Source organism: Camelus dromedarius, chromosome 29 (genome assembly GCF_036321535.1).
Source record: "Camelus dromedarius isolate mCamDro1 chromosome 29, mCamDro1.pat, whole genome shotgun sequence".
NCBI lineage: Eukaryota > Metazoa > Chordata > Mammalia > Artiodactyla > Camelidae > Camelus > Camelus dromedarius.
In genome coordinates, this window is record NC_087464.1 from 25,215,167 (window position 1) to 25,232,900 (window position 17,734).

Below are 17,734 nucleotides of genomic sequence, written 5' to 3' on the forward strand. Positions count from 1 at the left end.
TTTTTTCTGTTGATGAGAACTTTTACAATTTAATCTCTTGGCAGCTTTCAAATAGGTACTGCAGTATTATTGACTATAGTCACCAGCAAAAAGCTTTAAGAAAGTTTTTTCTTTTATTTTAAGATGCATTCTTATTTATTACAATGGACTTAACAATTTTGAAAATTAATATATATCCTGCCAAGATGTAACTAAGAGAAGAAACTTTTCTTATATTTACTATTTAAACACACTGCTTTCTCTAACAGTTACTCACATTGTCTACATACTCCTTTGGCATTCAAAATATTATTTGTGAAAGCTGCTTGTATGTATATTATTTATTAGTAAGGCATGCAGTGTCACTGATAATCAGCCAGCTGAACTGTATTATCTCTACTTTGGTAATTTCTAGATTCTTCTTGTTTGCTAATTTAGTTTTTCTTTCTGGTCAGCACAGATCTTCCTAATAAACTCTTTTATTCTGGAATATAACATGCATACAGAAAAGTGCACAAAACAAAAACATGTAACTCAGTGAATTATCACGCAGTGAAAATACCCCTGGGGCTCCTAGGTTAAGAAATAGAGTATTACCAACGTGCTAGAAGGCTCCCTTGGAAAAAGTTCTAAAATTTCACTTTTTATCAAGAAAAAGAAAAATGATAGTTCATTTTCATTTGAAGGCAATGATTGAGCATATTTGTTATATAGAATAATTGTTTGTATCACAGTCTGTTAGTGTCATTGTAGCATTTAGTATTTTTCCTCCCTCTACACCACTTCCCACTTGTTTTCTTGTGGGTTTAGGATAAAAGGATACTATAAAAGTAGAGCATTGTAGCATTGCAAAGTGAAAACTAACAAAATAAATATGAAAATGGATTAAGTAGTATATTCAAAACTTTTATAATGACCATAAGTAGTACATAAACATATCAAAGTGAAACACAAATTGGAGGTTATTTAACCAGGAGTAGAATATATAAAAAGCAGAAGGTAACTAAGTTACAAACCTTTTTTTCTCTAGTGATGAGAACTTTTACAATTTAATCTCTTGGCAACTTTCAAATATGTGCTGCAAATATTATTGACTGTAGTTGCCAGCAAAAAACTTAGAGGAAAAGTTTTTTCTTTTAATTTAGGAAATGAGAATAAGAGGTCAAAGGTAATATTTCTAATGAAGAAAGAAGATATAGACTGCAGAAGTACAGTATACATTCACTTCCTTTGAGAATATCGTTATAAAAAATTTCAGCTGACTCTTAGCTAATTGTCAGCAAATGCCCTGATGGTGAACCCTCCCCCCTGCAAAATCCTGGATTTTCTTAAGAAGTTCCCTAATACTGTTTCTCTTCATCAAGCCAATTGAGCGCAAATGTAAATATCAAATTTAAATCTACTTTTGACTCTTATTTTTTCTTTTTTTTATAGGCTTCCAAATTAGAGGACAGAATGCCATTTTAAGATCTTTAAATAAAAATTAATTCAGTTTATTATTTTTAAAAATAAATTTTGTTACAGTTGTAGATGTACTTTGGTGATCAGGAAACCATAAAATGGATATTTGTAGAGTCATAAGTAGGCAATCTGAGTGAAGCTAATGTTGGCCCTGCTGGAAGATAGAATTAAAAATAGTAATGATCTGTCTTGTCAGCAGTGAGGTGTGGGAGAAGAAATTCCAGTGATATGCACCTTGCCTCTGATTTGCTCCTCCTTAATAAGAAAGAGCCTGGATTAGAGAATACAGAGGAGATTATAACTTGGCCATGAATTTCATGGTATGTAGATGTGAGTGCAGTGATGCTTTATTGGTTCTTTTGGAGTTACATAAAAGTGTAACCAAAGAGGAATTTTGATCCATCTAAAAAGACCAGACAGAGACTGGGAATTCACTTGTCGCATTGGTGTAAGAGGCAAGAACGAGAGAATTCAAAGTGCCATTCAATTTCCTTCATCCACAGGAAGAAAAGCTAAAGCCATTCAATAGTGTCTGCAGATAGAGAGCTTTAATGGTTCCAACATAACCTGTCCCTCTTCCCCACCCCACTCAGTGGACTGCGTGACTCTAATGTGCTCCCGTTTGTTTCTGCAAGTGGGACAAGGATTCCACTGACCATCTATTTCTAGAAATGACTGAGTACTAAAACTAATTTAGATAATCACCCAGGGTCTAGCATCTCTGTTCAGTACTCTGCCCACAATTCTATCCAATACTTAAGACAATCAAATGGATTTTTGTTAACAGACAAAACCCTGACCATTATTTATAAATCACTTCTGTATCAGGCACCATGGTGTGGTGATTAAGAGAAAGGGTTTTAGATTGAATGTCAGTGAAATGGTGGAGTAAGGACCTCTGAAAATTTTCTTTTCCTTAAAAGCAACAAGAACACTTGCAGAAAGTGTCAGAATAACTTTGTCAGAGCTCAGGAAATTCATCAAAGGCTTGCAGTAATTTGGGATGTATTCCTACAAGAAAAAAGGCTGAATATCGGTAAGGACAGTGCACTTCGTAGGGTTTTAACTTTTGCTGTTCACCTCCCTCCCTCGCCAGCTCTCCTGAAAAAGAATATATACACACACACACACACACATATGTGACTGAATCACTTTTCTGTACACCTGAAACATTGTAAAAATCAACTCCAATTTTAAAAACTGGTAAAAAAAAAAAAAAGAAGAAATTAAGTATTTTAAAATCAGACTAGATTGTTATAAATTAAGGTGCCAGCTATAATTCCCTTTAGATCTGTTAAGAAAATAACAAAAAAATATAGTAAAAGAAATGTCCAAATATTAAAATAGTATTCTTGAAAACAACTGTTTGATGTAAAAGTAGGCAATAATGAAAGAATAGAGAAACAGAAATATGTCTTAAGACATATATGGAAACTAGACAACACATTTCTTAATAACCAATGAATCAAAGAAGAAATCACAAGAAAAATTAGAAAATAGTGTGAGGTAAATAAAAGAAAATATACACCCAAATCTTATGGGATACAGCTAAAGCAGTGCTTAGAGGGGAATTTATACTTTCAAATACCTCTTAAGAAAGGAAGGAATATCTCAAATCAATAACTGAATGCCCCACCAACAAATAAAAGTTTCTTCTTTAACCAAATTTTTTCTTTAAACAGATGAACAAAATTGACAAACCTTGAGGTAGACAGACCAAGAAAAAGAGAGAAGAGACTCAAATGACTAATTTTGGGAATGAGAGGGAGGTGCTACTGCTGAATTGATGGAATAAAAAGGATTATAATACTATGAACAATTCTGTGGCAATAAGTTAGAACCTAGTGGAAATGGAAAATTCATAGAAAGATGCAAACAACCCATAACTGACTCTAGAAGAAACAGAAAATCTGAAAAGGCCTGTAACAAGAAATGAGATTGAATTAGTTATGAAAAAAATCTTCCCACAAAGCAAAGCCAAGGAACAGTGAATTCACTGATAAATTCTATCAAATACTTAGTGAAGAATTAATACCAATTCTTTATAAACACTTTCAAAAAACAGAATATAAGGAAATATGTTCATTCTCATTCTGTGAGGTCAGTATTACATGGGTTCCAGACAAGACATCACAGAAATGAAAACCACAAACCAATATTCCTCAACAAATAACTTCAACAAAATCTTAGCAAGTTAAATCCAGCAATATGTAAAAAGTGTTATATACAGTGATCTAATGGAATCTACCCAGAAATGCAAGGTTGGTTCAACTTAGAGAAATCAAATCAATGTAATACAACACATTGATAGAATAAAGAGCAAAAATCACATTATCACCTCAGTCAGCACAGAAGAGGCACTTGATAGAAGCCAGTACCTTTTCATGTTTTTCATCAAAAACACTGAACAAATTAGGAATATAGGAGAATTCCTCAGCGTGAGAAGGGGACTTAGGAAGAACCCAAAGCTTGTATCGTACTTGATGATGAATGACTGATTACTTCTTTAAAGTCGGAAACAAGACAAGGAGGTCTCCTTCACCTCTTCTATTTAACATTGTCCTGGAGGTCCTGGTAAGAGTATTCAGTCAAGAAAAAGAAATAAAAGACATCCAAATTGGAAAGGAAGAAACCATTTTCTTTGCAGATGACATATGATGTATAGGATTTCCTAAGGAATCTACAAAAAAATCTACTAGAGATAGTAGATAAGCTTATCAAGTTTGCAGGAACAAGATCAGTATGCAGAACCGGTTCTGTTTCTGCACACTAGCAGTGAACAGCCTGAAAATGAAGTTAGGTTGGTACTCCAATTACAAGAGCACTGACAAGTGTAAAATACTTATTAATAAGTTTAACAAAAGAATTGTAAGACTTTTTCACTGAAAACTACAAAATATTGTTGGAAAAACTTAAAGAATACCTAAATAAATGGAACGGTATCCTATGTTCAGGCATTGGAGGGCTTAATATAATCAAGATGGCAATACTTGATTTACAGGTTCAACATAGTCCCTGTCAAAACCTCAGGTGTCTTTGTGAAGATATTGACAAGCTAATCCTAAAATTGGTGTGTAAAGGGATCCAGGAATGCAAGAAGAGCAAAAGTTGGAGGACTCAACATTTCTCAGTTTGCATTAGGCAGTGGATTCTTCGATATGACATTGAAAGCATAAGCAAATGAAAAAATGGATAAATTAGACATCATCAAAATTAAAAACTTTTGTGCCTCAAAGGGCACTATTAAGAAAGTGAAATGACGACTCACAGGATGATAGGAATTATTTATAAATCATACATCTGATAAAGAACTGGTACCTAGAATATATACAGAAGTCTTGCAATTCAGTAATAAAAAACCAATAGTCCAATTGAAAAATGGGCAGAGGACCCAAAAGACATTCCTCCAAGGAAGATATGCAAATAGTCACACGTGAAAAGGTGTTCAACGTCACTTGTCATCAGGGAACTGCTAATCGAAACCAGAATGAGCTACCAGTTCACATCCACTAGGATGGCTACGGTAGAACACAGGTAATAGCAAATATTGGTAAGGATGTGGAAAAATGGGAGGCCTCATAAGCTGTTAGTAGGAAATGGTGCAGCCACTTTGTAAAACAGCCTGGTAGTTACCTTTCCTAGTGGTTCCACTCTTAGATACCCAAAACAGCTCAAAACAGGTGTTCAAACAAAAATTTGTACCTTTTGTTCTTAGCATTACATTCATAATAGCCAAATTGTGTAAACAGCTCAATTGTTCATCAACAGAAGAATGGATAAATAAATGTTGTATATCCACATAATGGGATGTTGTTCTTTTATATAAAGGAATGAGGTACTAGTACATGCCACAACATGGGTGAACCTTGAAAGCATTTTGTTAAGTGAGTCAGACACAAAGGGCGACATACTGTATGATTCCATGTATATGAAGTGTCTAGATAGGCATATCTATAGAGACAGAATTTTGAATAGTGTTTGCCTGAGGCTGGAGTGGGTAGGATGGGAGATGACAAGGGGAGTGGTAGTTAAAAAGTATAAGGCTTCTCTTTGATATGATGAAGATATTCTAATATTGATTGTGGTGATAGTTAAACAGCTTTGGGAAGTACACTATAAACCATTGGATTGTACACTTGAAATAGGTGAATTGTATGCTGTGTAAGTTATATTTCTATGTCCATCAGTTAGAAGAATGGGTAACCAAGTTGTGATGCATTCCTACCTCGTAGCATTATTTAGCAACAAAAAGGAGCAAACTGCTGATACTCACAATGGATGGTTCACAGAACACTTAGCAAACAGCCAGGCATGAAAGAACATGTGCGGCGTGATTTCATTTAGTTTAAGGACAGGCAGAGAAATACACAGTGATGGAAATCATTCCTCAGTTGACTCTGGGAGGGGTCAGGGTGGTATTGACAGGAAAGGGATAAGATAACTTGCTGAGGTGATGGAAATGTTCCATATCTCGATTGAGAATTGCATGATGTAAACGTTTGTTTAAGCTCATCAAGCTGTATACTTGAGATTAGTGGATTTTTACTGTGTGTGAAATACACCTTTAAAAAACGGTCCTAAGACCTAGAAACTGTCACAGGGTCAGAGGCATGGCTTCAAGTTAGAATGAATGCAGTGGGACTGGCAGCGAGCTTGCTGCATGGCGTAGGAGATTCAGAGAACCTGAAGCTTTCTGTGGCTGAAAGAGCGCTGAAAAATTCTCTCTGTGGCCCTTGCCTAGAGGAAGAGCAAATACCTATCAACCTGTTAGGCCTTAGGTAAAGTGAAAAAAAGTTCCCTAAAAAAATCAGTGCCCCGTATCTTCCCCGTGTATGGGTTATGATGTCTAAATTTGTGCTGTTTGGTGCATTATCTCAAACTAAGAAATTATCAAAACTAGACCAGGAACTAGTGTAAGCAAATACTAAATAGACCTCTTTTAAGAGTTTATGAGATTGCACTGAAAATACACTGATAAAACCATCCTGGGAAACCAAACCACTCTGACAGCGGGAGTTGGTACACACGGCAGAGAGGAATGTCCCTGTAAGGTTTGGAAATACTATTATAGTCTGTAAAATAATGTTTAAAGTTGTTAAAGAGTTCAAAGAAGGCATAGAAAGCAGAGTGAAAGAAGTTAAAAAATAAAAAACACTAAGGTGTTAGATATCTTGGGACACAAAAGAGTCGCAGATACAAAATTACCCATATCCAAATGGCGTTGCCACAGGTTATTTAGCTAAATAGAAAATAGAGTACAGTGGTTGTAATAGTGGTGAGCGAGTTCTAACTTCTTAAAATTATGTAATAATTTAGTGTATTTAATGCCCTAAACTTTTATATAAAACACTTCAGTACTATGATCTTCTTAAATTATTTCTGACTAGCAGTGCATCAAGTTAGCTATTGAAGGGCCTGAAAGTCTGGTGCTAGAGAACTCACCTGGTGTTTTTTTCTCAAATGGTCCAGCTCAGCTGCTATCTCCCCCCAACCCCTACCGTACCCTGCAGTCAGCCAAGTGCAAGCTGGTGGGAGCCTGAGCATTCTTTCTCCAGCAGCCTGTGGAGGGCAGGATTATTGATAATAATGAGGATAGAATATTTTTATTGAGGCACCTTTTGACTAAGAACTGTTGGTAACCTGGTAATACTTGTCTCCTTTTGAAACAGTAAACACTTGCAACTATGGGCTCTCCATACTGGATAAATGAGATAGTGTTTTATTAGCTTCCTTTTTAATTATAGGAAAAATTTTTACTTAAAAAGCCTACTATATATATATAATATATATTACTAGCTGATTTTATGGTGTCGTAAGATTCTGTCTCCTTAGCTAAAACGTAAGTGCCTATTCTGTGGATGTAGAATTTCAGATTAAGGAATTACAGTTTGATTAAACCATGCTTTTGCAAACCTCTTTGCATTCCTCTGCCTCTGTTTAACTTTTAAAATGACTCTTCCTTGAGACCTATTCATAGATAGTATCTTATTCCTAATTATACGGTAAATAATCTCCTGTGGAACTTAGTTCATTGTTTTTGTGTTGCTTCATTTGCCTCTGTCTACTGTTCAGCTCTTCACTTTTGTGTTTAAAAGGCAAACATACATACATTTGAACTTTTAAATTTTTATTATTTATTTTTTTTTTTAGGGGGGGAGGTAGTTATGTTTATTTATTGACTTATTTTTGATGGAGGTACTGGGATTAAACCCAGGACCGCATGCCTGCTAAGCAGGCACTGTGCACTGAGCTACACCCTCCCCCGCACATTGGAACCTTATGTTCTAACTGTAGAGATGTTCTCTGAGTAAATGATACTCAGCTTCCCTGAAACCTGGAAAACCTGAACTCTCTTTTCAGTCCATTTATTGCTAATATTTATGGTACATTCTACCCTCGCCCTCACCCCAACCCCGACCCCTGCCTTTATTGCTCGAGTGACTCACTGTGTCAGTAGCACTAATCTGGGGCTTTGGTCTTGCTTGAACGTGCTCTCTTCCCTTCACCTCTGACACTTAATTCTGTCTCACTTTGCTAAGAAGTGGTTGTGAGGTATGGATTTTCAGCTTTGTTTTCAGATTTATAAATACAGAAGTGCTGCTGGGTTTTCCTGCTCTTTGGTGCTTTTCTTCCTACCCTTTCAGCATTGACACACTTGGAATTCCTGCAAGTGTGATTAATTGCGAGGTTTGTGAAAGTTTGCCTGGGTAAAGTGTTTTGGGTGTACTTCTCTTTGGGATTCCATCAGTGTTTCTTGCATTGTTGCCAACTAATTATATTTCAGACCTGATGAAAATGAGTCCGTTAAAAAAAAATAACTACACCATACAAATTGTTTTGGAAATTTTCCTAATATTTGAAATTAGAAATTTTTAGTATGTTGTTAACTCAAGACACTTTTGAGTCCTGAAAAAGGATGCTTTGAACACCTAAATAGGACTTTTATTTTTTCCTCTTATTTCTGGGTACTTTTCTCAAATTAATTGGAAAAATTATTCACATTTAATCCCTATTACTTGATACATTTTTATATACTCTTATGATAGTTGGCAGCACTGTCCTTGATTCTCTATTGGTTTGGGCTTATATAATGTCTTTTTCTTTTCTCCATTTTTTTGTTTTTCTTTTGCTTCCTAAGGACATGATGATACAACGCCATGTGCAATTTTGAAAAGTATGGATAGTATTAGCTTTCTCCAACACCCAGTCCACCAGAGGAGCTTAGAGATTCTGCAGAGGTGCAAGGAAGAGAAGTACAGTAAGGCTGCGAATCCTGATAAACTCTGTGTCATCACATTCATTTGGAAATGGAAACCAGGAGCATTCGACCCCTGGGTGGGATACAGATTGCGTAGGAAATGTGACCTGTGTAATTTTGACCAGTCTCATGATACTTCCATTGAAATCTTTGTTCCTTCTCTTGGGAAAGTTACTATACCTCTTCTTTTAACTTGGATGACTGTTTGCCTATGATCCTGGACTTGTTAATTATAATTGGTTATAGGCTCTGAATTGGTTTCCATTTTTGTCTTTAAAGTACCTGAGTGATGGGAAAAATGAATAATGATTTTTTTTCCTGTTGATTAAAAAATAAACTTTATTGAAATCTAGTTGAGGTAAAGTAAACTGCTTGCCAGAACATACAGTTTGGTAAGTTTTGACATATATATACTGCTGTGAAATCATCACCACAATCAAGATAATTAACGTATCTAACATTGCCAACAATTTTCTGTCTCTTGAATTCCTGCTGATTTTTACCCTTATTTATACTTGCATTTCAAGATCAGCAGTGTTCCTTTCATGTGTCATTGGTAAATCCACTTCGTCTGAATAGTCCTTCTGTCAGACTTTACGATGTCTGGTTTCGAGCAAAGCCACCATGTGATGTTTTGGCTGAAGGCAGAATGACAGAGTCATAGTGGGTGTTCTCTCTTTTTTAACAAAATTGGTGTAAAAAGATGCCCTTGGTTTCCATCCATCCATTTTCTCCTTTTCTATTTGTCATACTTAATTCTGCATGAAAATAGACTCTTCTGCCTGTTGTGGAGTTACAGTTATTTGGCTCCCATTATTGCTATAGTGCAAATAAATGAATCCTTCAGAACGAGCACCTAACTCATCAGTTTTCATATATACGTGGACCTGAGTTACTTACATATTCTGTTCTGAGCTCAGATTTACTTGACTAACTTCTGTGACTGAAGTTCCATGAAGTTTTTAATATTTAATCATCAGTCGGAGGAGAGCATAAGTAGAATCCCTAACAGCGAATGTTGTGGGTCCTTGTTCTCTCTTGCTTGTGCTGTCTTGGCATGAGAAAATGTGACATGCACTTTGAAAGATTTTACCAAATGTATTTTCTCATTTTACAGAACAAAGGTAAGTATTTCATTGCAGTTTTGATTTTTATTTCTCCGATGACTAATAATGTTGAGCATCTTTTAAAGTGCTTATTAGCCATTTGTGTATCATCTTTGGAAAAATACCTGTTCATATCCTTTGTTCATCTTTAAACTGAGTTGGCTTTTTATTATTCGGTTGTAAGAATTCTTTTTACATTCTGGATTCAAGCTTCTTATCAGATGTTTGATTTGCCATTTTCTACCATTCTGTGGATTGTCTTTCCACTTTCTTGATACAGTAACCTTTGAAGCACAAAAGTTTTAGATTTTGATGACGTCTAGTTTGTCGGTCTTTTTCTTTGGTTGGTTGTGCTTTTGGTGTAACCATTGCCTAATCCAGTGTCAGGAATATTTACTCCTGTTTTAAGAGTTTTTCTTCAGTGGGGTAGGGTATATAGCTCAAGTGGTAGAGCACATGCTTGGCATGTGTAAGGTCCTGGGTTGAATCCCCAGTACCTCCATTAAAATAAATAAATAAATAAGCCTAACCCCCCACCCAGAAGAGTTTTATACTTTAGCATTTATTTTATTTTGGTCTTTGACCCAAATTCATTCTTCTCCTTGTCGATACCTAGTTTTCCCAGCACCGTTTGTTGAAAAGATTATTCTTTAACCATTGAATTATCTTGGCACCTTTGGCAAGATTCAGTTGATCATAAATGTGAAAATTTACTTCTGTATTCTCAGTTCTTTTCTGTTGATCCATTTGTCTATCTTTGTGTTGGTACCATACTGTCTCAGTTACTATATCTTTGTAGAAAGTTTTGAATTCAGGAAATATGAGTCCGCCAATCATATTCTTTTTTTTTCAACATTGTTTTGGCTATTCTTGGTCCTTTGCATTTCCATATCAATTTTAGGATCAGCTTATTCATTTCTGTAAAATAAAAAAAGGCAGCTGAAATTTTAATAGAGATTGCATTGAACTGTAGATCAGTTTGGGGAGCACTGCTGTCTTAATAATAATGTTTTCCAGCCCATGAGCATGGGCAGCTATCCTGTTTATTCAGGTTTTCTTTAATTTCTTTTAACGATGCTTTGTAGTGTTCAGTGTAGACATTTTTTATTTTGTTGTTCATTCCTTTTCTATCATTTTGACGTTATTATAAATGAAATTCTTTTCTTAATTTCATTTTCTAATTGTTGGTTGCTATTGTATAGAAATATAATTGATTTATGAATAATGATCTTACATCTTGTAATTTTGCGGAATTTGTTTGTTAGTCCTGAGTTCTTTGTGGATTACTGAGGGTTTTCCACATACAAGTTTGTTATCTCAAATAGAGATACTTTTACTATTTTATGGATAGTAGTTTGTATAATAACATACTCCTAATTTTTCCCTCCTCCTTCCCTGTCTTCTTTCTGACAAGTTTGTTTTCTGTATCTGTGAGTCTGTTTCTGTTGTACATACACAATCGTTTGTATTATGTTTTTAGAGTCCGCATGTAATTGATACCATGTAATATTTATCTTTCTCTGTCTCACTTACTTCACTGAGCATGGTCTCTAGGTCCATCCATGTTGCTGCAAATGGCCATACGTCATTCTTTTTTATGGCTGAGTAATATTCTGTTGTATATATTTGCCATGTCTTATTAAACCAGTCATCTGTTGATGGGCACTTGGGTTGCTTCCATGTCTTGGCTGTTTGTAAATAGTGCTCCTGTGAACATTGGGGTGCACGTATCTTTTCAAATTAGTGTTTTCGGTTTTTTCTGGGTATGTACTGTTTTTTCCTGGGAGTGGAATTGCCAGGTCATATGGTAGTTCTATTTTTAGTTTTTCAAGGAACCTCTATACTATTTTCCATAGTGGCTGCACCAATTTACATTCCCTCCAACAGTGTACGAGGCTTCCTTTTTTTCATATCTCCAACATTTATTTTGTAGACTTTTTAATGATAGCCATTCTGACAGGCATGGATGGGGTGATACCTTATTGTGGTTTTGATTTGCATTTCTCTAATAATCAGCTCTGTTGAGCATCTTTCGATGTGCATGTTCAGCCATTTATGTATATCTTCCTTGGAAAAACGTCTGTTCAAGTCGTCTGCCCATTTTTTGATTGGATTGTTTGTTTAAAAAAACTAGTAGTTCTTGAAGAAGCAGTTTGTTGTCTTTAATTCTCAGTGTCTTTATATATATAAGATTCGTTGATCTCTAAAATCTATAGTTTTTGTCAGCAATATATTTATTGCTGAAAATGAAACAAAGGAAACACTAGAAATTTTTTGAATATTAAAGTAAGAAACGAGCTTGTACACTTCTTGACTTTCAGCTCAGTTACCCTTGTATTTCCTGATAATGTTTAAGTGAGAGAAGAAATTAAAGAATTTATTATTAAATTCCCTAATTGATTTGTTTCATTTTGACTAGGTCACATTTGTAAGTAACAGTCAAGGGACTTGGTTCATATTATTATTTCGATGTTTCTGACATGTTTAGCAAATATTTACTATCAAAGTACATTCATTTCATTTGTCCTTAGAAAAATTGTTTCATGTTCAAATTCTCTTACCATTAATTTGAAAATTTTTGCTTTTTTAATGCTAGGTCTAGCTCGGAAAAATCCCAGAACACCTCTTTCTGATCTTCAGGGTGTGAATACTCTTAATGAAAAAAACCAACAGTAAGTATGTTTGGTTTTGTATGTTCAGGGGAGTATAGAAGAAATAACTAGAATTCTTATTAATACTTTGGTGACTTTAAAAGTGTGAAGAAAATCAGGTCTAGTTTTTTGTTTATTTCTTAAAGCTTTTATAAATGATGTGAAAAATAAGGTTAGAGTTAACAAAACTATTAAGACTAAGTTCTAAGATTGCCTGTGGTAAAATGGTTGTACACTTTAAAAAAAAAGTTCCCCCAGAATAATTAAAAATGAGCACATATGTTTAAATTTCTGAGATCCTTTTTGCACTTAATGTCTTTTGGAAAAGTTACGCGTATTCTGCTGCTTTCCACAGAGAAGTCTTATTAATAAGTAATAATTGAGTAGTTTGATTTACATCAAACCCTCCAATACCTGTTCTTGACGAGTGTCACAAGCAAAGCTTACCTTTTACCATTTTCAGTAAAGAATTCGTGAATAAAATTTGAAAGTAAAAAAATTTAAATAGTTTTCTGAGTTTGTAAATAAAGTTTCTTTGTCCTTTACACGTACTGTTTTATAGTAATTGTATTCTAAATGCACTGAAGAACATTATTTAGCGTCTGCTTTGTACTTTTTAAATACCTTCAAGAAGACTGAGCTTCGTAGTGTCCTGGTGAGGAGGGTGGTCTGCCATTAAAATTAACGTATAACTGCATTGATCAGGTTTCCCAGTTTGAGTTACCTTGTCTTTCTAATGTGTATTGTCACTTCTCTGCTTCGTCGCTTTCTTGTAACTTCTTATTCTTGTTAAAGGAAGTCTAGGTTTACCATTTAACACAGCCCAGATATCCAGCCTCAACTATACTAATCTTAAATGCCAGCAAATGGAGCTACTTGCTATCTTTATAGAATATGTGTTTTGTTTTCTTAACAGTGACGCTTGGCTAATGGTGAAAATCACCACTATATGTTCATCTTAGATTTTACCCCAAAACAAATTAGATAATTAATCTGGTGACCTGTGTATTTTCATTTGTCTTTTGGCAGTATTCTCACCCTGGTCATTAGAGACCCCTCACTTAAGGAACTCATTTTCTTGATTTGGATTAAAAAAAAGGGAACTCTGACTTGCTGCCTTTCCCAGAACAATTCAATGGTTATAACTCTCCTCATTCCTAGTTTGTGTTTCTTTATGCTTTCAGTTTTGGATACCTAAAGAGGTCTACATGGGCTTCCGTTTTTTAATGCACCCATTGGGAAAGTCTAATATTTTGGTTTCAGATTGATTGGTTTGGGCTAAAGCAGTTAGCTGAATTTAGGCACTCATGGAACGATAAGCTGATTTTGTAAACATGTGTGCATACACTCATTTATGCGACCCGTCTTCACAGGGAAGGTGATGACATCAGCTTGCTGCTTTTCCTTTACATACAGTAAAGAAAGATGCGGCACTGAGGTGCTGGTACCAGGAAGAGGCCAGCTAGCAGCCTTAACAAGACATTCTTCCAGATTGCATTTATTGTATTGGTGCATTTATTCTAGACATATTTGAGAGAAAACTGGTGAGAAGATGGAGAGGACAGAATAGTAGATACATGAAAAATCAGATCAGCCATGCAGTTATTACCACTTATTCTAGTTCCTTAATGCTCTGAGATTAGCATGATGGTACAGCAGACACCGTTTAGTTAAAAAACCCACCATGTGCTTCCACAGTGTATGAAATTCATTATTATGTACTTGTCAGTAGTAAATTCTGGTGGTACACACACCTGTTTCCTCCCTAGATAACAAGTTTCCAAAGGCGTTTTTCCCCCACTGTAGGGTGATACATTTTACTCTTCACGCATTCCACTCTACAGCTGTTCACAGGAGCTTTTTAGGAGTTCTGCCCAGTAAATAGGGATGCTTCTCAGCCTCCTCCTCCCCAGCCAGTGTAAGATTTCTTTCTCAGGCTTAATACTGTGAAACGAGAGTGCTTTCTATATTCATCTGCTTTTGGTGTTTCAAAATGTGTAACTGTTGTTTCTTAGTATATTCTCTTTATTCTTAAGTGTTTATTCCTTTGAAAATTATTTTGTTAATGTGTATATGGGTTTTCGGAGGAATCCAAATATGTGTCCAGTTTGCTGTCTTTACCTGGAAAGCTCCCTATTAACTCTTTATATTGTAATCACTGATAATTTTATGTTTTGTTCGTTCCTTTATCTCCAGTGCCTAGAACAGTGCTCAGCCCACAGAGGGATCTTAGTAGCTTTGGTGGTCGTGTGTAGTGAGTGAGAGTGCGAACGAGACCTCCGGGAGGAAATTTAATCCTCAGTAGGATGGGACGGCCGATGAGGCTTGCACATTGCTTCGGCAGCATTGGAAGCTCTAAACTCTAACAGGCACAAAGGCCATTATATTATAATGCATTATATTATTTACTGACTTGTTAAGTGCTTAACAGTATATTTAAAGGTGTTAATTATATGGTGTGCTCATCTGCGTGCACGTTTGCATGTGAATGTGCCAGAATCCACAGAAGCTTTTCATTCTGAATGGGGAGAAGCTTAGTCCAGTTTGATCAGTAGTCTCTAATAAAACCGTCTTTTGCTGGGTTGGCATTTTTTCTGAATTTTGACCTTAGTGTTTACAGTTTTATTTTACTCATTTAAGCAATTTAAAGAGTGTTAGAGATGTCTCAACTAACAAAAGAAATTGTACTGTATTTAATTTTTACAGTGAAACATTTGATATTGCCTGGAATGGCAGAACTGGGATTCGCCAGAGCAGATTATCAAGTAGCACCTCCTTGCTTGATAAAGATGGGATATTCTCTAATTCAGCTAGCAGCAAACTCTTGGAGAGAGCCCATGGAATTCTCACGTTAGTACTGATCAGTAATGTGGATTGCTTTTTATGACTGGTTTAAAATTTCTGGCTGAAGAAAGAAGGGGGTGATCACGAAACATTCTTTTCCTTAGTAGAATTTTAAATGAAACAAGACTCAAAAGTAGGCAGAATTTAGAGCTGTGACAGTCTCATGTATTATAAAGCTGCTGTTTGTTTTCATCTCCCAGGAGGATCATGACTGAATATACTCACTATGGAGATGATTCTCTATTGCTCTTTGAAAGACCTCTTCCTACATCCAGAGAAAGAAAAACTGTTAGCTCTTTTTAGGATTCCCAGTCTTTAACTGCAGTTGTCCTTTAATTTTGGTAATCCTAACAAACTGGGCAAGAAAATTCCTTGTGAAACAGTGAATGGAGCCATAGACAGTTGACCCTTTAACAGCGCTTGTTAGAGGTGCCAACCCTCCACACAATCGAAAATCTGCATGTTGCGCATAGTCAGCCCTCCGTATCCACTGTTCCTTCATATCCATGGTTCTGCATCCACAGATCCAACCAACCTCACATCAAATAGTACTGTTGTAGTTACTATTGAAAAAATTCCACCATCAATGGACCCGTGCCGTCAGAACCCACGTTGTTGAAGGGGCACCGGTATAGTGTTACATGTCGACACTCTTGAAGCCTGCCATTTCTCCTTAGCTGATCACAGGACTGGTTTGAGGACATAGACGTAACTATGCATGAAGGACCAGTTTTTACTGTCTGTGGCAACATATTTCATAAACACTTCCATAGACTATTTTTTGACCACTAACTGAAAGTGTGACTGAATTGGATTCCTTAATCCCTAGTCATTGCTTTAGGTTAGTCTTGCTGTGCTCCAGAATTGTGGCTTAACTCATTTAGGCCTGACAACAGATCTGTGGGGTTGATAGTGTTGTCATCCTCATTGTACATTACTGCGTAATGAAACCAAGTCTTAAGTTAAAATCATACCTTGGTAGGTGGGAGAGCTTAGATTCAAGCCTAGGTCTTAACTGACTCCCAGCCCATGTTCATAAGCATTATGTAGCCATTAAAAAGAAAATCTTGATGTAAGTGTGATATTGAATTATGAATAAGAAAAAACGAGAAGAGAATTTTTAATTTCCAAAAATGGAAGATCATAAATTTTAGTGAAAAGTGCATTTTAAAAATTCATGAAATTAGGTGTCTATTTAAAGTCTTTTAATGACGGAAGCAAATCTTCTGTAGATATAAGGATTCAGAGCCCTATTAACATCCAAAAGAAAATGAAACTCTAGCTTTGAATGTACAACATTACGCTACTGATCATCACGCTAAGTCAGTTTGTACCTGTATTACAGAACAGGCATCTCTTTTGTTTTTTTTTCCCTTGCTTATTCTTTCTTCCCAAAGGTGCCTGCTTAGTTGAATTAGACAGTGTTTTCATTTAGAGGACTTGTAGCGTGGGAATGGGTATGTAATCTGTTGTTTTAGTAGAGACCTTGAATAATTCATCTCTACAGTAGTTTTTTTCTAATGTGTGATTTGTCTCTATAGGAGAAACAAAAATTTCAAATCCAAACCTGTTCTTCCAAAGGTGAGTATTATGAAAAAGTTTTTTTCCACTAATGCCCTACTTCATAATTTTTTTATTAATCATACAAGCAATCTTTATAAATCAAAAACAAGAAATATCTTATTTGTACCCAGAATAGGGGTTGTGTACATTCAGTTGAATCCAGCTTAAAAATAATGCTAAATGTTAGGAAATGGCTAATAAGCTTAATGATTCAGGAAAATATTTGTGATCTATTCCATTTTCTAGTGTTTGAGAAGCTTCTGAATATAAATGTAAATTTTTGTTTAGTAATTGCCTCTCTGCATAAGGCTTTTTCATTTCTCCTTGAGGCAGATTAAGATCAAATTCTGAATTTTACCTGATTTAAAAATAATTTCTAAGTAGTCCTTACCTAACTTACGTCATCCTTAGCATGAGTCAGCCAGGTTTCTCTGTAAAGGGGCAGATAGGCTTGCAGGCTTGGAAACAAAAAAAAAGTCAGTGTTGTAACTAATCCGCTCTGCGGTTGCAGCACAAATACAACTAAAGACAATATGCAGCTGAATGAGTAAGACTGTATTCCAGTAAAGCTTTATGAACAAACACTGAGATGTGAATTTCATGTAATTTTCACATGCCATTATATAATATTTTGACGTTTTTTTAACCATATAAACCACTTAAAAACCATGAGATTTGACCCAGGGGCTGTAATTTGCCTATCCAGATCTGCATTCCAGAATATTACTGAATTTACTAAAGAAAGAAAAATGTTACTGATTGTTTCTTTCTCTTGTGCCCTCGGAAAGAAGGAATCCTGTCACTTGGAACCTTGTTAATGAATGTAATTCCAGAATTTTAAAAGAACTGAAAAAGACCTATTTATTCTCATG

General features: G+C 35.5%; 1 protein-coding gene across 7 annotated transcripts in view; it reads left to right on the forward strand.

Moving 5' to 3' along the window:
* The window catches only part of MYO9A (myosin IXA), a 175,473-nt gene that overhangs the window by 87,014 nt on the left and 70,725 nt on the right, over positions 1–17,734 (forward strand). For 6 of the 7 annotated variants that reach the window (XM_031440897.2, XM_031440899.2, XM_031440904.2 and 3 more), the window contains 4 exons: positions 8,579–8,698; positions 12,401–12,476; positions 15,162–15,305; positions 16,841–16,880. In XM_031440897.2, coding sequence (XP_031296757.1) covers positions 8,579–8,698; positions 12,401–12,476; positions 15,162–15,305; positions 16,841–16,880 — 380 coding nt within the window. The remainder of the gene's footprint in view (positions 1–8,578; positions 8,699–12,400; positions 12,477–15,161; positions 15,306–16,840; positions 16,881–17,734) is intronic. The other variant, XM_031440903.2, reaches the window with a different exon arrangement.